At 42.6% G+C, this 17,155-nt stretch overlaps 1 protein-coding gene across 3 annotated transcripts in view; it reads left to right on the forward strand.

Annotated features, from left to right (window-relative positions):
• The first annotated feature begins 1,163 nt into the window (after positions 1-1,163).
• Positions 1,164-17,155, forward strand: part of Mme (membrane metalloendopeptidase) — a 78,974-nt gene continuing 62,982 nt past the window's right edge. Inside the window, exons 1-3 of one of the 3 annotated variants that reach the window (XM_075950381.1) lie at positions 1,164-1,694; positions 6,123-6,292; positions 6,969-7,004. In XM_075950381.1, coding sequence (XP_075806496.1) covers positions 6,133-6,292; positions 6,969-7,004 — 196 coding nt within the window. In that variant the 5' untranslated portion in view covers positions 1,164-1,694; positions 6,123-6,132. Of the gene's footprint in view, positions 1,695-1,865; positions 1,956-2,139; positions 2,365-6,122; positions 6,293-6,968; positions 7,005-17,155 lie in introns of those variants that run through there. The other 2 variants (XM_075950383.1, XM_075950382.1) reach the window with 2 other exon arrangements.

Here is a 17,155-nt window from a genome sequence, read left to right on the forward strand (position 1 = left end):
CGGCCAAATTTAGATGTTTTGATAATTTAACTGAAATATAATAAAAGCTAAGCACAAGGGTGTTAGAAAAATCTAGATTTCTTCCCACATAACTTTGAGTAAGTCTCACTTCTATGCATCGATCCTCTGCAAAACTAAACAATCCATTTCAAGATGTCCTGGGTTCAAATTCCACTTGAGATGCTTCCCAGTGTGTTAGCCAAGCTGCTGATGCTTATCTCTAGAAATCACACATCAGTGTCAGCTGAGCCGTGAGGACTGAGTTGTGTAACACCCTCAGTCCAAGAGTGATGCTGGAAGACTTCTGTTTAAAGGTCATGCACTGAACCTACCCACATCAATTAATTACTGAAAGACCAGTTCACTTTTTCCTTGAGATGCCTTTTTATGGTATTCCACTTACTATTTCATTAACATGTTCTTAATTTTAGCTTTTTTTTTCCACCATGAAAAAAAAAGCATAAAGTTGGTTAGGGCAAAAGGAGTAAGACATTTTGAAATTAAAAAGATCATTTCAAGTTCAGAAAAAACCCACTTGTGTTTTGGTATGATCACACCTACAGTGCGTGTGTGTTGTTTAAAACTTGTGATTCCAACGTGGCTGCGGAGGCGAGGAATCAGTCTTCCAACTAATAATTGGCGTTGAATAACTAGATTGAAATCTTGGAAAAAGGAGGAGAGAGAGAGAGAGAGAGAGAGAGAGAGAGAGAGAGAGAGAGAGAGAGAGAGAGAGAGAGAGTTTAGCCTCTCTGAGCTGTTTGGTTATAATAACTACTACAGAGAGAGAGAGAGAGAGAGAGAGAGAGAGAGAGAGAGTTTAGCCTCTCTGAGCTGTTTGGTTATAATAACTACTACAGAGAGAGAGAGAGAGAGAGAGAGAGAGAGAGAGAGAGAGAGAGAGAGAGAGAGAGAGTTTAGCCTCTCTGAGCTGTTTGGTTATAATAACTACTACATAGACAGTTTCCATAAATACTTGTTTCTGCGCAAAGTCATTCTTTGATAAATACCCTTCAAAAGAACCTCAACGTCTTAAGTAAAAGAGAAGCACAGAGAGAGAGAATGAGAGACCAAGACACAAATACACACACACACACACACACACACAGAGAGAGAGAGAGAGAGAGACAGAGAGAGAGAGAGAGACAGAGAGACAGAGAGAGACAGAGAGACAGAGAGACAGAGAGAGACAGAGACACAGAGAGAGAGAGACAGAGAGAGAGAAGGGAAGGAAGAGAGAAAATACAATGAAAAGGAAAAAGGAATGAAGAAAGCAGAGAGAAAAAGAGAAGAAGGGAAACATGGAAAGAGCAAGAGAGTGTGAGAGAAAAGCATTGTGGTCTCGGTCGGTTAGAGAATGAGAGTCTGCAGCAGCACTACAGAAACCCAGAGAGACAGCGTATTGTTGTCTTGAAAGCCACAAAGCTAAACAATTCCAAGAATGTCTGGCAAAGACCTTTTGGGAAGGGCAAGGTGGGGGAATGACTGGGAGGGGGAGCCCCCTCCGCTCCTTTACACTGTGTGATAGGATTTGGGAGACCTGGCGGAAACCTTCAGGTCACCCAAGGAACTGCTCTCGCGGCTAGTCCTGTGCGGCGAGGCGGGGGGTGAGCGCGAGGCGCGCGGGGCGCGGAGATGTGCAAGTGGCGAAGCTGGACCGAGTGCAGGCGAAAGCTGCAGAGCGGCCACAGTGAGGGGTGAGTCTCGGGGTGAGGGTCCGAGGGATGCGGGCTTCCCTGGTGCCCTCCCGCCCCGAACCCTAGCGGGGCCTGGAACCTCCCGTGACTCCGGCCTCCGCTCCTCTGAGCGCGCGGCGCTCGGGCGCACCCTGGGGACGCACCGAGTGGTGGGTGCTCTCCCGGGCTGGGGGCCAGTCTGCCCGCCGCCGCCCCGGCCGGCGCGCTCATTGGTCGGGATGTGTCTGCTCAGCAGCCTCCAACTTCTCCCCAATCCCACTGGTGAGTCACCGGGGAGCGAGCGACCGGGCACCGGGGTCCCCGCGGTGTCGGCTGCCGGTGGGACGGGCAACAGGAGGACGGAGCGGGCGGGGGCCGAGACGCGCGGAGCAGGGACAGAGGCCGAGGTCCCGCGCGGAGCCGCCGCGGGCGGAGGAGGCGTGTCCTGGGCGGGAGCCGCCACTGGGACCTGAGAATGTGGGGAGGGGAAGGGACCGAGAGGGTGACCTGGAGGAGGGCCCTGCGAGTGATGTCAGGTCACCTCCAGGTTCATTTTCATAGGTCCCTGCAGCCTCCGCTTGGGAGTTATGTTTGGTGACTGAGAGCAGCGCTACCAAATTGCACCGGGGTTGATTTGGGGGCTGGGAATTGGCCATTCCGCTGTACAGACACTGATTTTTTTAAAAGCAAGGTTTGTTTTCGTTTTAGTTTCTATCGGATTCTCTCCTCGATTAACTCACTTTTCTAGTTTTTCATTTTCTTAACCTAAATGTCTTTTCAGGATCCCATCTCTTCACCGTGCTTTGAACCTTGGCTTCCTATTATATAATTCATGCTTAAATCTCCCGGAGGGTTGGCTGGTTCGGGGTGGGGGGGCTGGGGTGTTCTTTCGTAGATGGAAGTTTTTAAAGACCCTTACGTTTCCCGATCTATTTATAGCCTTTAAAATTAAGAGTAACTGTAACCGGGTATTCCTCTGAGCCTCTCGGCCAAGTCTATTCCTTGTCCATAAGCGGTTCACATGGCTCTTATTAAACTGAAAACTAGTAACTGACTTGCAGCGTCAGCGTTGGGAAGCTGCTGTTGGCGGTAGATGGGCCATGAGGGAATGTAGTTACACTCCCTTGGATTTTTTTCCCCCTTTCGTTCAAGCTCTCAAAATGTTTGGTTGTATTTTGGACTCAATGTTGTGTGCCTTCGGTTGTGCGACTACACTGTACACGAGAGCATTGTAGATGGGACTTTTCATAACTCTTCTTGGAGGCTGGGGAAACACCTACTAGTTAATGTCCTAGGGAACATGCTTGCTTCTGAGTACTACTTTCTTGTTCAGCGTCCACGGGCACCGTCTAAATATGAAACCGGCTTCTTCTTCCTCTGCCTCAGTATCAATTAATGCAGACTGGAATTCCAAAGCACCACCGCAGGGACTAGCAAGCATAAGTATTGTAATTGGTATCATAATTCCGGTCAGCTATGTTTCATGATTTGATGGTCTGCTGATGCTTTGAAATGCATCTCATACTCAAGCAAAAATAATGTCGTATTCTTTAGCTGATGCTGCCACGCTGACATTTATGGGGCTTCTGTTGAGTCCAAACTCCAGATTCGGTTTTGTTACTGTCTGTGTTGGTACTTGCTTTTTTTCTTTAAGTGCTTTAATGTAATTCCAGTTCCGGTGAAATATTTTAGGAACCTAAGTAGGCTTTTGCATTTTCTTAATTGAAAGCCTTGACTTTGTACTGTGTTTTGTGTCCTGGTCTCCTTCCTCCCTATCACCATTTCTTTTAAAGGTGTTTGGGTGTGGTGAGGTTGGCTCTTTCGATAACTGAAGATTTGTGTTGTGTTCCACCTTGAGGTATTCTGGCCCAGATTTTCCTTCAAAAGGATAATGAATCATCAAGAATTAACTGGTAATGAATGACAAAGTTAGTTAGGAGGTTCAAGCTGCAGCATTTCTGCTTTTGACCAATGTTGGAAAGTACTACTAAGAGACAAAAAGGACCACTCTGAAGAATTTGCAAAATATTGACATCAACCTCTCTGGTTGATGAAGAAAGAGATTTGATTTAAAGGTGGTTTTCCCATGATGCAGGTAAAAGAACTACATAGCTAGTTTACATGGCACTATTAACTTCCCAGTAACTATCCCTGCAACCATAGGTCCCTAACTCTAAAGAACACAGCTACCTTTCCCTCCTGCTCAGTGTGATATTACAGGGACCCAGGGAACAGTAACCCAGGACTGAGAAAAAAAATTGCCCGCCTACTTGCTTTTCCGCTCCAGGAAGCTTGGTGGCGCCAGAGAGCACGTTGACTGTAACCGAGTGCCTGAAGGGCTCTGAGCTGACTTGTACAGACTCTCTGGCTCTGGTTGAGGCTTCTAGAAAGAACAAAAACAAAAATAAACAACACCAAAGACAACAGAAAGGCAAAACAAATAAATAAAAATAACTCCGCTCTTTATGGCAACAAGCATTTAAGGGCAGTGGGGACGTGTTTAAAAGACACCCACAAGCAGATGTGATTAATATTCAAATGTTTTAGGGGTTCCGGGGGAAACTTCTCTTTATGTTTACTTCTCTGTTAAGAGTCAAAGTATGAAATCTGTACCTGTCTTTTCTTTGACCAGCCACCACTACCATGAAAACAGCGATACGATCAATGCAATACTATATCCTCACCCCAGGAGCCTGTAGGCTAAGCTAACATGAGTTACATAACCGTTAAATAAGACATTTCAACATGCAGGTACATTACATTCCTCTTTTATTGAACAGACCAGATTTTCATTGTCCAGCAAAGCATTTTTATTTAATAGTCCTTGCTTGTAACATCGTGTAATCAGGAGAACAAACTGCTCAAGACTTTGCATCCAGTCCCCCAATGCCCACGTGTGGTTTATTACTGATGAGTCAATACAAACCCCTGCTTGCCTGCGGAGTCCTCCCAAGGACACTTCAGATTTTGTCATTTTCGACTTGTGTCACTCTGCCTTGCCTGCCTCAGGTTCTACAAAATGCATCCCTGAGGATTTGTATCTATTCAAGTCAAGTCTGTACTGATGAGAAAAAGTCTCGGAGCAATTATTTCATCTAAGAGCCGAATTTTATGGTCAATTTGTATTGAGTCATGAACAGCTAACCTGTTGTTTAAAGCGGTCTTTCCTGAGGTCGTGCAGGAAGGTTGACACTATTGGGAGCTTTGCTCTGCAGTGTTTTGTTTTGTTTTTTTGTTTTTGTTTTTTTTTTTAAGAACCACCAGGCCTCTATAGAAACCATGGAATCTAATACTTGGCCTTATATACCCTTAACTTTTCACCATGAATTTCTCTAACCATGTCTAAAGCAGCTGTTCCTTTAAATGGTACAGTTACGTTAGAAACAGTGGCCAAATGTTTATGCAGGATATTGGTGAGCTCTGTTGGCTTGAGCAAGTTAGCTGACTTCTCTGCCTCCCAGCTTCCCAGGGTGAACTGGAGCACTGACATCCCCTCTGTAGAGATTAGCAAAGGAAATGGATGAGACACGAAGAACTGTACCAAGCACCGAGAGAGAACTCCAGAAACCCCACCTATAGTTAGAAGTGTTGATACTTTTAACCTAATTACAAGTGAGCTATATAGTTAACAAGTGATAGCCTGACCTGCAAAGGAGAATTTGTTTAATCATGTTAGTTTTTTTTCTCTTTCGGTTGCACAAAGAAAAAAAATACTGATAAGGTGATTGGCTTTCATCCTGAAATACAAGCCTCTTTTTGTCCATTGAGTGAGAATTTTCAGAATGCTGTCTAGCCAGCTAATAGATACCCTTATCTGCAGCCGAAGTAATTTTTGAACTTTAAAAACACAAGCTGTTCTCAAAGTAAAATAAAGTACCCCAAGTGTTTATTCCTTTTGTTTTTTAAGCTGTGTTTGCATTTTATATTTCTGCTTAGTCAAAACCTCAAGGAATTAGTCATTCGTTTTTGTTTTCTTTAACTTATGAAAGAAACCACTGGAGCAAGATATGGAGTTAACCTTTGACAGGCTAAAGTTCACAAGGATGAGTTTAAAACTTTCTTAGTTATGGTACAGCAATTGTTTGCTCACAAACCTCAGAAGTAATGTAAGTATTTAATCAACTCTCTTTCTGCAATCTTCAGTTATAGATACATATGTATATTCTTTTTTTTAAAAAAACATGTGAACATGTACGTGTGTGTGTGTGTGTGTGTGTGTGTGTGTGTGTGTGGTTGGGCCTGAGAACAATCAAACTCACATGTATGTATATTCTTTACATTTGTTGCTTTCAGCTTTACTATTTTGACTTTCAACAAAGGTTTTCTTTCTAATTTAAAACAAGTTGACCTTTTACTTTTCTTTAACCACATTAACTATATACATACATAGATATATACATATGCTTTTTTATATCTACTTATGTGCTTTTATATATGTATATTTTACAGATTTTAGGTGATGGGAAGATCAGAAAGTCAGATGGATATAACTGATATCAATACTCCAAAGCCAAAGAAGAAACAGCGATGGACTCCACTGGAGATCAGCCTCTCTGTCCTTGTCTTGCTCCTGACTATCATAGCTGTGACCATGATCGCCCTCTATGCAACCTATGATGGTGAGGGTCCCCCCCACACACACACAGAAACGAATGCAAAAGGGAATAAAGCCTTCCTCATACGCATTTACCATTTACCTGGATGATTCACAGATTCACCTTGAAGATGCAGCCTTCGTGTATCAAACAACGAACTTAGAATACAGTACAGTGTCCTTGTGTGTGAGCTGAGTTATTAATTGCCAAGCACATTCAGTATTTTCATGAGTATGAGACCTGTACAATTTTATTTGATTAAAATGTATAGTATTTTATGTCAAACATTAGTAATAGCCATGGGTCAATTTCTATTGTCATTGAAATTCTAAAAGGCTCCGTAGGAGTCTAAGAAGTCTAATTTGAGTCTTGGAAGTTTTTCCACAATGGGGATTAGTAAAGATTGGCTCTTTAATGGAAAACATGATTACAGAATGATAAATGAAGTGTTCAGCTATTTTAATTTAATATTCCCTGAGTTTAGTTGGTGAATGGGGTATAATAGCACACCTTTTCTTTGTAGCCATCTTTAAATTTAGCATTTCCTTTTTGGTCTTCTGTTAGTTTTTGCCTAGTAAAAATAGAATATAATATTTAATGGTCCATTTATTTAATCGGCAGAATTTTTTACTAACAAAAGGTAAATATAAACTATAAAATTTTATTACCAATATTTATACATCTACTCTCCTCTTTCTAGACGGAATTTGTAAATCATCAGACTGCATAAAATCAGGTAAGAAACTGTTTTTTTCATCTAGTAGCTGGCCGTTAATATGTAACACGTAAAAGCAAATACTAACGGAGATGTCTACTTTTGCTCTGCTCGTACGCATGCTCATTAAACGTAACTCAGCAAACACCAGCACGCCTTTAAATAGCTAAAAAACATGGAGAAAACCATTAGTATTCTGAGATGATGACAAATTATGTTTTATGGAGCTTACTAGGTAGTTAGAGAAAGAGAAGAGCCCCTGAATGGTGAGCTTGTGAGTAAGTTCAAGACATTAGAAGGGTATGAAGAGGAAAGAATGGCAGGTTGTTCGTGAGAAGATTAAGAAAAGAATGACATGGACACACACACACACACACACACACACAGAGAGAGAGAGAGGGGGGGGGGAAGTGAAGATGTGAGAAGGGCCTTGGAGTGAGATAGGATTTGGGAGCAAAAAAAAGTATAGAAGAGAAAAGTATAAACAAGAAGAAAGAAAAAAAGAACAAATCATGTGGGCTAGGGATGCAACCTGGTGGTAGAGCATCTGACATGGACAGCCTTGGTCTTAAGCTATAACCTTAAAAAATGGAAAGAAAGGAAAAATAGTGTTCTTGGAAAGCAGTAAAAAAGCAACTTGATAGATAGGAGCACTTCACGCAAAGCTTTGGAAACCTATCGGTAGGCTTCATGGTGATAAAGGAGAAATACGACCTTCCCTGAATGGTCGAGTGGTTGGGCTACAGCTGAGGGATGATTTTGAGTGGGTTGGGTGAGAAACCATCATGTGAGAGGGGAGAGCAAGCGGAAGCTGCCCCAATAAGGCCGGCATGAGCTGCAGAGCTTGGCCTGGGGTGAAACCCAGTGGGGCTGAGCCAGCAGTGAGTGAATCGGTTGAGGCAACTGAATGAGATGAGGGATATGATGAGCCGAAGTGGTACCGTGTTGTAAAATCCAAAGGACCCCGGAGTTTTTGAGGATGACACCATCCTGGTGCCCACCAGCACAGAAGCAAAAAGGGGAAATTTGAGCTGCGTGTTCTAAGCCAGGCCTAACCTCCAGCTGGGGTGGCAGAAATGGGGCCTGAGGAGCAGGTGTTTGGTTTGGAGCCTCTCCGTTTATAGGTAACAGTAGAAACCTTGGAACTCTCCAAGTTTACAAAAGAAGAAAAGAAGGGGGCAAAGACTGGATTTAAGAAGACATTTGTAATAAGAGGAGAAGGAAAATAAAAGAGGGAGAACAGAAACACGTGCAGCTATTTAAGTTACAATCAGCCCTGTGTTGTCAGAAAAGAAAGGTTCTTGACCCTTCTGCAAGAAGGAAGATGCCTCTGGGTGCAGCACCCTGAGATCTGCTCTTTAACCTTTGGCAGTTGGCTATATTCCTATCTGATTTTCTGTTATTCTTTAAACCGTGTACGATAATGATAGGAAATTACCTTGGAGTTCCAGGCTGTGCTCTAAAGGGCTGAGTGCGTGCCCTTCGGCTATCTGCGTTGCTTTTTAAATAGATATTTTGTTCTAGGCCTCCACTGTGATAGTCGTGCACTCGCCATCACGATGTTTGACACAGGAAGCTTAAGAAAGACCTGGCTGTAGATTGGATTATAGCCATTTGCTGTTCAACTCAACAGCGTGCACTTTACTGTCCAGTGGTTTTAATCTGAAACAAAAATGTCTTTATTCCCCAGGGAAATGACTCTACAGACACACTGCTTGAGAGACGCCTAGGGTCACTGCAGTAAAGTTAACATGAGCTGCAGTTGCTAAAGTTACCATTCCCTCCTTCTCCGGTCCCCCTCTTCTCTCTCTCTCCCTCCTCCCTCCTTCCTTCCCTCTCTTCCTCCATCTCTCTCTCTCTCTCTTAGAAATCATGTCTGTCACCACTGAAAAGACAAGTCTCTTTAGACTTTAGAAGTGGTTGCAAATAAAAAAAAACACTACAGAAAATATTTGTCTGAGGAAAGTAACACAGAAGAATGATGAGGGTAGAATAGGCAAAGAGAAGAAATATGGGGAAAATATGTTGAAAAAGTAGCATATCCTAATTGCGGTTCTATAGCCACTTTAAATGACTGGGAAGATTCCAACCCAAGCACAGAAATTCTCGAGAACTGGAGAAGTAGCTGTGATGCTTACTTTAATTGAAAGTGGGTTCCAACTTTCTCTCCGTGGACAGGAACTTCCTGGCAAGTGTCCTTTAAGGAAAAGAAGGGGCACCACACTGAGGCAAAAACTGCAGTCTATGGGTCTTATATATTTTGGGTCTGAGCATCTGTGATTTTATAATATATATAAAGTAATATTTGCAATGCATTCTTTAATTTGCTTCTATATGAGTTCATGGTGTTGGCCAGACCTCAATAAAATAAACAGCATGCAACAAGTAACAAGTAGAGGCAAAGCTGGGAACTGTAGTATAAAAGTATGTCACTTATCATTTGTGAGACATTTAGCAGGGTCAGAAAGTTAGAGACACAGAGCTTGTATGTGGTTCTTTAGACTTATGTAATTTTAAATTCTGAAACAGACTTTTTTTTTGCACTGTAACCTTCCTAACTCAAAAGATTTCCCCAAATCGTATGCTTCAAATCAAAGTGTCTGAACCTCATCATTGCTGACATTTTTGGGATGGGTAACTCTTCACAGAGGATGCTGGCATTATAAAATGCTTAGCAGCAGCCCCAGTTTCTAGCTACTAGCTTAGAAGCAAGTAGGTTATACCATCCCATTGCAGCAACCAAAAAATGTCTTTGTATGTTATCAAATGTCCTTTAAAGGGAGCATCACTTTGATAGGCTAGCATTGCTTTAAAGAACCTGAGGTACCAGGATTTTCATCTTGTAAGGCAAAATAATGCCCTCCAATGGTGCCCATACCTTATTCCTTAGATATTCCTTATGCATCGCTTTATATGCTCACAGAGACTTTAAAAAAGCAAAGTGGTGTGTGTGTGTGTGTGTGTGTGTGTGTGTGTGTGTGTACTAGGCAGTTTGAAGTGAAAGATGACCCAGTATGATTTGGTTGCTATTGTGCATTTACAAGCATCAGTACCACCACGAAAGCAGCAGAAGCAGAGACCTCAGTGGTACAACCATAATATGCTCCCACTGGAAACTGTAAAGCAGAGTGAGGGGTTGTCCCCAGAGCATACTGGAGAACCTTAACTCCTCAGGTCCTTTATAGAGTTTTGATGTCTAGAGCTCTAAGACAGTAAATCTGAGCTGTTACTATTTTATCTCCTTCTTACAGGCTAACATACTTGGCTAGACTCCAATCTGGGCATTGTTTTTGGAGGTCGCTAGTTTGTTTCCCAATCACCCTGACTCAAAATAATCACACAGAAACTATATTGTTTGCAACACTGTTTGGCCAATAGCTTAAGCATATCGCTGGCTAACTCTATCCATCAGTGCAGTGCAGAAGAGAGAACTGTTCTCTTGTACAGGTTTATACTGCTCAGTTGCTAAGGAACCTTGAGCAAAAGGTCTGGGGAGCAGGAAGACCCAGATAAAACACAAGGGAAGATAGGCTACGATCTGGACCATTCTTTTACTTCATTTCTGTACTTACCATGCAAATGTTGATGAGTATTTAATTACCTCCACTAAGAAGGGGGATGTTCTATCCACTTGAAATATTTAACACAGTGAGATAATGAATAATTCACATTCTGATTTAATTATCATTTTTGTATAACTTGACCTATAACCCTGAAGCAAAATGAATCTTCTAGTGTGTGGTCACTTCTATAATTGCCAGATGGTAATAATGCCCCAGATAAAGTATCTTAGCACCAACGGCTTTCTAGCAGCAACAGGGCATCTCTATTCACTGAAGACTTTCGTCTCTGTCCTCTGCCCATTAACACAGTGAAGACTCTATGAAGAGAAATGGAAGAAGTTTATTAATACCAGAAGGGCAGGCTGACTCTTAGGGTTTTCAAGTCCTGGACCAATCTTTAAGGGCAGATGAAGCTGTTTTATTATGAGTTTGAAAAAATTCTGCAGGCACTAAGAGCACCAAAGGAGGGTATCTTGGAGAAAAAAAAAAGCAAGCCTTTACTGATTTCAATGTAGCATGCAGAAACTTTCAGAGATTTCCTTGATCTAGTACTGAAGGCAATTTTGAGGTTATGCTTCCTTAAAATGTGTCCAGTCAAAACTAGCACCTACCAATTAAATCCTTTCCAAGAAAGGGAGCAAATATTTCCCCTCTCCTCTCCTCCCCCTCTTACACACACACACACACACACACACACACACACACACACACACACACACTTATCTTCTGTGGGAAAAGTCAAACACTAGTGTTCCATAACTGTGTATGTGTAACCAAGGGATGGAAAGTGTAGGTAAGTTAAATTAATCATTTAGTGTGTGAGGGGGAGTGGTGCCCGGTAGGCTTCTTTAGACTTCAAATGTAGGTTTCAAAGCTATAAAAATTGTGTATTTGTACAGTCGCTGAATGGAAACTGTAGTCAATAATATTATGAGAGTCCAGAGAGTCCTGGTTTATAAACACTGATAAAGAGTGAAGAGAGAGACACGGACAGATTCGAGTGCCGTGTAAGGATGGGTCCTGCTTTGTCTTACTCAGCAAAAAGTAGTCTGGTGCTCGTTACCAACCATTGTGTCTGGTGTGCAACTCAAGGTCATCAAATTAGTGCATTATTTGAGAGAAGTTGAAAATATAACATTAAAAAGAATCATAAGAAGAAAACTGCCCAACTCCTTAGGTCCTATAAATTGTCATTCTTTAAGACCATTTAGCAAAGGAGAAGGGAGGAGGTGCTGGTATTTTGATTCTGTTCTTATACTGATTGAAATCGGGAATCTCATAGTCTCTCTCTTTTAAAATGTCTTTTAAAACATCTTTCGCCACACCTGCTAACATTCTCCAGAAAGAGAATAAATGCTTTCTCCAAATGTGAGAGAAATGCACATTTAAGGACTTATTTATTGTGAGAATCGGGCTCACTGCAAAAGATAAGCTAGAAAATACAGTTTAGCGACTCTTACTGCTTGGCTACCTATGTGCAAAACAGTGATGCTTTGATCAATGATGGAGCACCTACACAGCATAAACATGTGTACATGCTATAACATTACATTGCTTTGTAACATCATAGCCATCTTAGTTTGTGTGGATATGCCGTTTGGTGTCTTCAAAATCATCTAAAGATGTGTCCCTTGGAATGAGTTCATTGTTCAGTGTCTGACTACACTAGGTTTGTGCTGATGAGAAGTCTCTGGAAACCCAACCAGGGAGTTAAAATTATTTCAGGATCAGGTACTGGAGGCGTGGTTGCCATCTCCTGAGATCTGATTTATGGATATATGTGACCATCTGTTCCAGTGATCTGATGCACATTAGATTAGTAGGTCTACATAGAGCAGCCAGTCTCCAGTGATCCAGCCACCAAGGATTGTCCTCTGGAGACAGGACCTTGCTAATACATGATGCAAAAGGCCCATTTTCAACTTCATGGCTCGAAGTACGTCAGATTGGTTTTAACCTGTAATTATAGGCTTCTTTGTATTAACTGGTTTCTTTAGTATTTTTCCCATCCCTAACTTTTCTTTCTCATCAAACAAATAGGAATTTATTTCACACATCTCTGAAATGCTACTGCCATAGTTTCTGCCAATTCAATACAAACCCAGATGTTTATAAGAGGAAGGACTCCTAACTGAGGAACTTCCTCCATCAGATTAGCCTGTAAGCATGACTCTGGGGTATTTTCTTGATTGCTGAGTGCTGTAGCAGGGCCAAACCCACTGTGGGCAGGTGGGCCTGAAACCTAACTGAGGAAGGCCAGGGAAACAAGCCAGAAAACAGCACTCTCTACTTGGAGCTCCTACCCTGGCTGGCCTCAATGATGGGCTGTAACTTGTAAGTCAATAATCCCTTTCTTCCCCAAGTTAGTTTTGGCCATGGCGTCTTATTGCAGCGACGGAAATCAAACCAGGACTCCCGCTTTGATTACGAGTTGATGCATAGTTTAGGATCAACACCAATTAAAAATCAGATGAAAAGAATCAATTCCGGGAAGAGATATGTGCAGGAGACGTTGACTTTTTCATTTTAAAAGAGATGGGAGTGTCATGAATAATTAAGGCACATTCATCTGAAAGCTTCCTGCCTTCTTTCTCCACTAAGAAACTTCTAGCAGCAGAGAGCTGGCATGTAAGTTTTGGCCACATCCTGTGTTATTGTGTGCGATCTTAATTAAGTCATTTTAGGCTTGCTGTATTTCATTTCCCTTATCTACAAGACTGAAATTGAAAAAGGCATCCTGTTACAGTGAGAAAGCAAAGACAAACGACAGCCCACTCCATACTGCTCATCTTCCTCAGGGAGAAGCACCGTGGCTATATGCTCAGGTGTATCTCCTTTAATATCTTATTTCAGAAAAATTACAAATGTGGCATTTAAATATTTTTATTGAAAAGCATACACAACAACAAACGCACAAAAAAAACAGAGAAAAACAAGAGAGGCTGATTTTAGATGCTCTAAGATTAAAACCATCCTCTCTTGCCATTGTTTTTTTTTTTTTTATTGTCATGCTCTATCTTACACAGGGAGTGACAGTTTTGGCTTTCGCTAGGTTAAAAATGAGCTCAACCAGAAATGGACAGTTAAATCTACTTCCCGTAAAAGAAAAAAAAAAGCAAAACCTCCCGATAGCCACAGCCTCATTCAACAACCTAGCTACTCTATGCTTGTCCGTCTAACCCTCAAAGCTAGCTCTTCCCTCACCTCTGATTATATTCAATGCAGAAGACAGAGGTGGGAGGAAGTGACCATATTCTTTCTTCAGAGTAGGTGCTTGGACAAGGCACACCACTTCCAAAAATGCTCATTCCCAGGCCATACCCTGTTGAATTCGCAGTTGGGATGTTAGCAAATTCCTAGGGTGCTTGTCTGTGCAGAGAAGTCCAAAAAATGAAAAAAAAATCATTATTTCCAACTGTGGCAGCTTAGTGGAATATTTTGAGAAGCCTTTAAAACATGCTAAGATAGCCATACACACACACACACACACACTCCGGTTTACTATTCTCTAAGTGAGGAGGGAAAGCAACTGAAGTTTGTACATGGATGTTAGTGTGCACAGAAATCGCCTAGACATTTGCATTTTTCCAAGAAAGGGATATCATAATAAGGTGGAGGCAAAGATTTACTCAGAGGAGGGAATAACTTTTCAATGAGCAAGAACTTGGGAAGACCAGCGAACTCAAAGTCTATCTGGAGGGCTATCTCACAGAAGAGAATGAGGGAGAACTTGATGCGACCAAGGCACTGAGAGGATCCATTTAGATCCATTTAGATTTTTGGGTATGTGTAGTAATGGGGCGATATGGAGTCAAACGGGGAAGTGTTGAATGTTGGTATTGGCTAGGGAGGCGAGCATCAGCTGTATCATGTAGTCCGTGTTAAAGTACTGGGGACTCCTGTCTGCCGCAATGGAAAATCAGAGAATTGTAAGTTTTAAATGATGCATGCCACGTGATCCGGGTTGCTGAGGGATCGCGGTATATTTTGTTCTAGCAAAAGACTGGCTAAGGGCAGGAGCTAAGCCTCCTACACTTATCCGGATGAGGATCATGGTTGCCTAGTTATGAGGTTCCAATATTCGAGGTGCATACGGTTGGGTATGTTTGTTGAACGTTTTGTAGAATTCATTACATAGAGTGCTTAGACAAACAAGCAGTACAAAAGAACTAAAGAAGAAAATCATGCAAGCTTTAGACTTGGAAAACTGGTAGGTTAAAAAAAAATGATAGGTAAAGCCATCCACCGAGCCAGGAAGAGCTAATTAAGAGGTGGGACAGATTATAGGCAGGCATTCACCTTGGGGCCATTTAAATTTGAGGTGCTTGTAATTGGTAGTAGAGTTCAAGGAAGCTGGGGCTGAAGAGAAAGTCATCAGCCCATGTCAATACGGTTGAGATTCCCAGAGGAGGGTAGAGAAGAGACCCGGAATGGCATGGTATAAAGTAACACATTTGGAAATGAAAAGAAAAAAAAACCCAAAAAACAAAACTCTTTCAAAAGAGACTGGGAATCGAATAATCAAAAAGATTGACAGACAGCCATCCAAATGAGAGGTCACCCAAGCACGTGAAAAAGCAGATGTCAGAGTTAGAGTGACCATTGGGATTGAACAGAGCTGAGCGCCAGCATGAGATAACACTAAAGCAGAGGGCACAGGACGGGGATTCTGGTGGAAGATGGAGAGATGATCTCCATTGTCTAGTAAAAGATTATGGGGAATGCGGCCAGCAGTTCTCTTAGACAGAGGGCTTGCTCTGCCTTCCTCTGTTCCTGGGCATTGGAATCAGCCATGGTTTGAACGACTGCACCCGCGGAACTCGAAGCGCAGGAGACCGAGCGGTCACTGCGTCACAGTGTTGCACGCAAAGAGGACAAATCTACTCCCAGAAGGGCGGGTGTAGTGGACGTAAAGAGTAGGACCCTGGAAAAGGCCAACAGCCGCATCGCGGTGCTGTGAAAATACACTGATGTAGAATAAAGGTGATAATCAGGAGTGTTCCGAAAATCAAGAACTCCTTAGCCGCATCGAGACAGTTGTTCACACGTCCCCGATGCCAGGTGCAAAGGCAGGTGTGGAAGAGCTGACTGCAGAGAGGGCGCCAAAGCCTTTAATGAGCAGAAATGACTGTCTCGGGACGTGGGATGACAGACAAGTAGGCGAGGCTGGGATGATTGGATGGCGGAAGCCTCAATAAGTGCCGGGGAGAAGCGCGGATCCCGATTTGGCACCGTGATAACAGAAGGCTGGTTTGACCTGTTGACGATGAATACTGTCTCACAGAGAGCGCACGGGAGAGAGGACTACAGGGAAAGCCATTTTGCTGGAGCCAGAGAGCTAGAAGGCGCCTTCTGGGAGCAGGCTTAGGACTTCATACCCTCACACTTTCTTGGAAAAACCCACTTCCAAAATGCTTTTCTGGTTGTATTTTCTGTCCCAAGCCAAGCCCCTCTTCCATTTAGTGGTGAGTTTGTGGGAGACACCTTTCTGAAGGGAGAGAAGCGTCGCTGATTATGACTAAGGGGTGAGGACGTTCGCGCCACATGATCCGTTCATACAGATTAGGGGTTTGGGTCACACGCTGCCACAGGTGATGATGTCACTCAAAAGCATAAACAACATGTCCAGGGGCGATCTGGCAGGCCTCCTGACTGACATATTGTTATGGGACTCTGGGATAGTAGACTTATTAAGGATTCGTTTAAATTTATCTTTCTGTACTCTACACAAAAACTCAAAATTAATTGGAAAGTTATTAAAGTGTTTGCTTAAACATTTCTCGAAGGTGTGATCTTTCTTCAGAATTTCAAAAACAAGTGTTGCAGTTCAGAAGTGGGGTTGCCCTCCTCTCCCCGCCCCCATTCCTCAACCCTGGAGCCTGTTTACAGTATCTTAGCTGTGAGGCTAATGAAGGGCTAAGAGTCACAGTGCCAGCTAGCTGATCAGGAAGCCCAGCTGAAAGGAACTATCAGGTAACTACTAGCAAACACCACCGTTTCCTTCTTCTTTGAGGCTGAATAAAACCCCATTGTGTTTCTTTATCCAGTCCTCTGTTGATGGAAACCTAGGCTGATTCTGTATGGGCTATTGCGAATGGCCCTGCAGCCAGCGCGGGTGTGCAGGTATCAAGACCGAGTGCTGAGTGAGATTCCTCAGGACGCATTTCCAGGGCTGGCATAGCTGTGCCGGGTGGTACTTCTTTTTCGGTATTTGAGGAGCATGCATGATCATTGCCGCTGAGCCTGTGCTGATGTACATCCCACCAGTACTGGATAAGAATTCTCTTTCTTCTACATCTTCGCCAGCATCTGTTGCCATTCGTTTCCTTAATAATAGCCGTCCTGAAGGGAGGAGACGGGATCTCAATGTGCTTTTGAACTGGATCTCCTTGATGGCTATGATATAAGGTTTTTATATGTTTATTGGCCATTTGTACTTTACTTTGTGAGAGCTGTCTGTCTCTTCTATATATCCACTATTTATTAGATTGTTTAATTTTGTTGTCATTTTGTTGAGTTCTTTATATCTTAAGATGTCAATCTCTGTCAAATGTGTATTTGGCAAGGCTTTTCCTCTGTGTTATAAATTGTCTCCACTCAATTGTTTCC

Source organism: Microtus pennsylvanicus, chromosome 16 (assembly GCF_037038515.1).
Source record: "Microtus pennsylvanicus isolate mMicPen1 chromosome 16, mMicPen1.hap1, whole genome shotgun sequence".
Lineage (NCBI taxonomy): Eukaryota > Metazoa > Chordata > Mammalia > Rodentia > Cricetidae > Microtus > Microtus pennsylvanicus.